The 6,078-nt window shown below is 57.2% G+C and overlaps 1 protein-coding gene across 1 annotated transcript; it reads right to left on the bottom strand.

Moving 5' to 3' along the window:
• Positions 1–1,049: 1,049 nt before the first annotated feature.
• Positions 1,050–3,852, bottom strand: AVPR1B (arginine vasopressin receptor 1B). Its single transcript, XM_070397130.1, is given in 4 exon segments — positions 1,050–1,079; positions 1,081–1,143; positions 1,672–1,964; positions 2,913–3,852. Coding segments are annotated over 4 exon segments (1,326 nt in total).
• Positions 3,853–6,078: the final 2,226 nt, after the last annotated feature.

Genomic DNA, 6,078 nt, shown 5'->3' with positions numbered 1-6,078 from the left:
CCTAGGAGAGGAGGGCAGATCGAACCTGTTTCCTAGAGCTGCTCTCAGGAGCTCCTAATTAGATGAGCCATCTCTTAGAATCTAAGATTGGATAGTATAGAGCTCATGGGTTTACAAGCCTCCAATCCATCCACAGTCCTATTGGACCCCCACAGCTGAGAGAGCAAGCATTTCACCTATGTTGGTCCTCAGTGGTTGGCATGGTGATGGGACCAGGACCCAGTTCTCCTGATTTTTTAGCTGATGCTTTTTCTACCGTCAAGGCCATCTCTGAGATTAGAATCAGAATTAGGGCAGGAAAGCTACCCCATGACATAAGCCCCACTGGCGATAACTCAGGGCACAGCCCCAGATTCTACCTGCTCTGCCGTCTCCCAGCATCAGCATCACAGGATTGAGGGCAAAAATGGACAGAATGGCCATGGAAGGACCACAGTCACCAGAACTGAGTCAGATTATAAATGTCATTGTCATGAAAATCCAACAATTCTTCTAGAGCCTGTTGGTTAGAGCCCTTTGTGTTTCTCCGTTGGAATGTCATTTCCAGTCTTGCAAAGTCATGAAAGGTCAGAGCTGAGAAAGACCTTAGAGTGCATCTCTGTTCTACAGGCGAGGAGATTGGGGCCCCGAGAGGTGACTTGCCCAAGGTCGTATGGTCACCTGAAGGCAGAGACGAGTGTTAAATCCTGGGCTCCTGCTTGAGCACAGCACGTATACATTCGCGTGGGAGCTCTGATGAGCCTCAAGGAAATCCAGAGCCATGGCCCATCACACTTCTCAAAGGACGTCTCCTCTGTGCAGCCCCAGAGGATGGAGCTGTCTGGACGCTGGGAGCAGGGGGAGAGCCACCCTCCCTGCTGCCTCTGAGGCTTCCTCCATTCTTAATTTGATCATGACCATTATCATCCCCTCCTCGCCACCCGCCTTTTTCTCACCCTCACCCTCAGTGGGTAATACCACTGAAAATACACAACACTTCGCCCCCATCCTATAAAGGGGCAGGTGTAGGGAGAAAAGGAACTTGAACTTGCAGAGTACCTGTTGCTGTACTAAATATTATATCTCTCTCTCCAGTGGACACATTGGGCATAGCAGGTGAAGCGCCCAGACCCATTCATTTGTCTTCATTAAACAATCCTCCCTCTACGAAAGATTAAAATGTTTTAAATTTAAAAATCCAGGATCCACATAGGGTCTTCCTGGTAGTTTTTCACTTCTCTCCTCTCCTGGTCGGGCTGGGCGTGCTGGTCAGGTGAGGTTGGGGACAAGTAGCCACGTAGGAGACCAGCCTCTGAGTTCCAGCCACCCGTGGAGCCCCAGGCAGGGCCGTCCTAGGCCTGCCCCAGATCTGGGCACCACATCATCCACGTGTGTGTGGTCCCCAGAAACCCTGTGAATACGGCAGGATCAGGGAGCCCACAGTTTGATTCTCCCTGACTCCCAGCAGGTGAGATTGGGAGCAACTGAGGGTAGGCCAGGCGCCCAGGGTAGCCATTCTGGCCTTTTCACACGGCCTCAAACTGGGCTCCCCTAGCTCCAGCCCTGACCCTCCCAGCATTTGCGCCCAGTGCTGAGATGCGCAGACACCCTCCTATAGACCTGTGGGCAGTGCCAGGCTCCCGGGAGTGTTCCCTAAAAGATGTCCATCTCGGTGACGCCTTCCCCGTCCACCTGCTCTGAGCCCTTCAGTGGCCCTTCAGGCCCAGGCCTCCCACCAAGGCTGGGGCTGAGGCTGAGGGCGGGCGGGCAGCTGGAGCGGGTCAGCAGCAGCGTGGTGCGGCGGCTGGAGAAGCTGCCGTGGGAGAGCTGCCTGCGCATCTGGGGCTGAGGACCCCCACAGCAGGCCAGATGGCGTAGGGGGTGCGGCCACAGGTGGCTGTTGAAGCCCATGTAGATCCAGGGGTTGCAGCAGCTGCTGAGGTTGCCCAGCAGCATGGAGATGGTGAAAGCCACATTGGTTGAATCTGCCAAGAGAGAAGCCAAGAAGCCTTAGACGGACAGCTGGGAGGGGCCTGGGAGAGAATCCAGGCCTCGCTGAACAGAGGGGGAAACTGAGCATTAGAACGGAGAAGGGACTGACAGGGGTTCTTTCGTTAGGGGGGAGCACAGCTGAGACTTGAACCTGGGACCCCCAACTCCAGAGTCTTACCTCTCTGGCTTTTTTTGTAACTATGGGGTTTGCTCCAAGTTGACCTCAGAGGTGGACAGGAGCAGCCCAAATAGGAGGCACTGTCTTTGTTCCAAACCTAGACCTTGAATTTTCTAATGGAGGCAGAACTAGGATAAGGCGACTTTCGTAGAACATGCAGGGAACATAACCATGACTTTAGGCCAAATCCGGGCACCCCCATCCTCATTGATGTCATAGATTGGGGTGCACACTGGCTCCTGGATTCTGCCCTGACCCCTCAGGGGCAGTCCCACTCATTCTGTCATAGGCACCTGCTGTGTCCTGGCAATAACTCAGCCAGCTGTCGGGGCCGGGGCCAGGAGACAGGCAGCCTCTGACAAAGACCCAGGGACAGGAAGCCAGGAGCCCAGTGTGCTGTGGGGGCAAACTGGGTGGACTGGAGAGTAAGTTTAAGGAAATGGATCTCAGCCCAGCGAAAAGGGCCCCAAAGGGCTTCCATTTTCCCTAGGGAGCACATGGCTTATAACATAACACTCGACTGCACTCCTTGCTCAGAGAGCTACGTGCTGAGTATAAAATCACTCTACACAGGTGAGGGACATGGGATTGAGGGACAGGCTCATGGTGGTAGACACCGCAGGCAGGCAGGAAAGGGCGCCCTGGGAGGCACTGTGGCGCTGTCCTAATCCTCCTGCTCGCCCTTCCCTGCTCTTCTCCACTTGCCCCAACCTCCCCCCCGCCCCCCCCCCCCCCCACCTCCACATCCCCACCACACACTTGCCTTCATTCGGGGCGTTCTTGTCCCACACAGTCCACATCTGGACGCTGAAAAAGGGGGCCCAGCAGGCGATGTAGGCCAGCACAATGATGAAGGTCATCTTCACGGTTCTGATCTTGGCCCGAGAGATAGTGCTGGTACTGCTGACCCGAGAGGGCAGCCCCCTGGTGGCTGCAGCTGGGCCCGAGGGTGAGGCCCTGTCCCGAGTCCTGCTGCCCCCTCCTTCCACCCTCCAGGTCTGTGTCTTGACTTTTAGGTTCTTACAAATCTCGTAGCAGATGAGGCTGTAGCAGGCTGTGAGCATGGCCACGGGCAGGATGAAGATGGCCAAGGCAGTCCAGGTGATGTAGGCCCGAGGCCCCCAAGAGAAACGAAAATCTGCCCAGCAGTCTAACACCCCCGAACCCTGGATGACTTCCCGCAAAGAAAAAATGAAGACTTGAGGGAGGCTGAGGATGGCGGCCAACAGCCAGGGAGCGGCGATGAGCGGGTAGGCAGACTGGCTGGGCTGCTGGAGGCTGCGCAGGGGGTGACACACGGCCAGGTAGCGGTCCAGGGTCATGGCCAGCAGCATGTAGGTGGAAGCGAACATGCTGAGCGCCTGCAGGTACTTGACGGCCCGGCAGACGAGGTCGGGGCCCTGGAAGCGGTAGGTGATGTCCCACAGCAGCTGGGGCAGCACCTGGAAGAGCGCCACGCCCAGGTCGGTCAGGGCCAGGTGCCGCACAAACAGGTGCATGCGGGCGCGCTGGCGGCCCTGCTGGCCCAGCCTCAGCAGCACAGCCAGGTTGCCCCCTGTCGCCAGCACCAGGACCACGGCCAGGACCCCGATCTCCACCTTGGCCAGCTCCTCATCCCGGCCCAGCCAGGGTGTGGTGGCATTGGGGGCCGAGAGGGTGCCCCCGGGAATGGGGTCGGCAGCCCAGCGAGGCCCAGAATCCATGGTGGGAGTTTGCTGGGAGGGAAGGGGGACAGGAGAGGGACGGGTGGAGAGTGGGGTGCAAGGAGAAGTTTAGGGATGAACTGGCGTTTGATGGAGAGAAAGAAGGGCAGGACGGCAGGGGAAAGGCTCCAGTAGAGGATAGAGATAGAGAGAAGGAAGGGGCAGGAGATAAGGAAGAGCTGCGGATCCCAGACGGGAGGGGAAACCTAGGAGCGAAGAGCAGGGGGTGTCAGGAAGGGAAGAACGGAAGAAGCTGTGCAGGGTGAGCCTTCTGGAAGGACAAGAAGGCTTGGGGAGCTGCACCAGCCCCGAATCCACCCCAAGTTCACTTTTTCCAAGCTTTTCTGGAAGCAGAAAGCAGATAGATGTCCCTAAGTCTGTTTAGAGGCAGGGTCAGGGACGTCTGAGCGCCAGCGAGGGGCGACAAGCCGCAGCAGCTCAGCAGCTCCCGCAGGCAGGCAGGTTTTATGGGCTGGCGGCCCAGAGGCCAGCGGGTTGGCTCCTGCAGAGGAGGGCGGAGTGAGACTCTGGCCCCCGGCTGGGGGGGAGAGAGCGGTCAGCCAGGGAGGGTAAGGGGAGAGGGACAGAGGGGCGGGGGACCAGGGACAAGGAAGGAGAGAAGCAGACAACGAAAGCAGTGCTCACTAGCTGACCGGACCCACGGACCCACAGACAGACAAGCTCATCTACGCTGTATCCTGGAGCCATCGGACTGTCTCCCAAGACAGGTACGCACCCGGGGGTGGGGTGGCCATCACCCACTCCCCTCCCGTGGGACCCTGCAGATGACAGTGCTGTTGGGCGTGCTGCCTGCCCCGGGCTCTCCTACACCCCGGCAGGGTCCAAAGTCTGCAGGGGTGGCAGGACCAGCAGCGCCCCACACAGAGCCTTGACCCTGGGGAGGACGTCTGCCCACAGACCCCGTGGGAGGCTGAGAGCCATGCAGGGAGCAAGAAAAAGCAGGATGTGTGTGGAGAGAGGGGTGGCAGTGAGGGCAGAGAGGTGGAGTGGAAGCAGCTGGACTTGGGGCCCCAGTGTGCTTGGTGGGAGGGGCCGAAAGGGGAAATTGGGTACCGGAGTCTTCAGGGAAAGGCTTAACCCCTGGCCTCCCAGACCCTTTAAGGGCAATATGCCAACCACAGGCAACCACCCTGTGAGCTGGAAAACGGAGTCTGTGACGCTGGATCACAACTAGAAAGCAGTAGGTGCAGCACTAGGCCCAGCGCAGTGTGCTCCTCCGAGCGCAGACTTAACGGACATCCAGGGGCAGAGGGTAAGAATAACACCCCCCAGAGGAAGTGCTCCACTCCGCAGAGAAGGCAGTGTGTGGTGTGATGGGCAGTGCGTGGTGCTGGTGGGGGAAAGCACTTTAGTTTTGGTTCATAGACAAGGTGGATTGTGGGGACTCTCTCCAGAGCAGATTGGTTCATTCCGAGTGGCGACAGCATGGTCCGCAGCCCTCAGAAGGGGCAGGTCCATCATTGTCCCGAGGTCCTCTGGTCTTGCTTTCAGGCACACCAGACCCTTTTAGTGTCACTCACCCCCACACCCACTTAGCCATCGCTTCTTGAAGAGTCTGCCTCCTAAACACCTACCAACTCATTTCCACTTCATCCCATGGCCACAGTTCAAGCACTCATCGTTTCTCATCTCAAGTACTAAGCATCTGCCCACAGACCCTGTGGGGGGCTGAGAGCCACGCCGGGAGGAAGGACAAGCAGGACGTGTGTGGAGAGAGGGGTGGCGGTGAGGGCAGAGAGGTGGAGTGGAAGCAGCTGGACTTGGGGCCCTAGTGCGCTTGGCCAAAGGGGGAAATTGTGATGCTCTGCTGCCCGGCTTCATCTTCTAAAGGATTTTACTCTTTAGGTATTCTTTTTTTTTATTGATTTCAGAGAGGAAGGAAGAGGGAGAGAGAGAGAAACATCAATGATGAGAGAGAATCATTGATCTGCTGCTTCCTGCACACTGTGACCTCCTGGTTCATAGGTTAAGTCATGCCAGCTGGGCAGGTATTCTTTTATATAGATAATGTTTTCATTGATTTTTTTTGAGAGAGAGGAAGAGATAGAGAGATAGAAACATGGATGACGAGAAACGTCGATTGGCTGCCTCCTGCACACCCCCCTCCCCCCCTACTGGGGATTAAAACCAGAACCTGGACAATGTGCCCTGCTCAGGAACTGAACTGGGGATCTCTTGGTTCATAGGGAGAGGCTCAACCATTGA

Source organism: Myotis yumanensis, unplaced genomic scaffold (assembly GCF_028538775.1).
Source record: "Myotis yumanensis isolate MYYU_CA2020_CCGP unplaced genomic scaffold, mMyoYum1.0.hap1 SCAF_17, whole genome shotgun sequence".
NCBI classification, from domain to species: domain Eukaryota; kingdom Metazoa; phylum Chordata; class Mammalia; order Chiroptera; family Vespertilionidae; genus Myotis; species Myotis yumanensis.
Note: the sequence above shows the minus strand (reverse complement) of the source record. Positions and strands in the feature narration are given on the sequence as shown.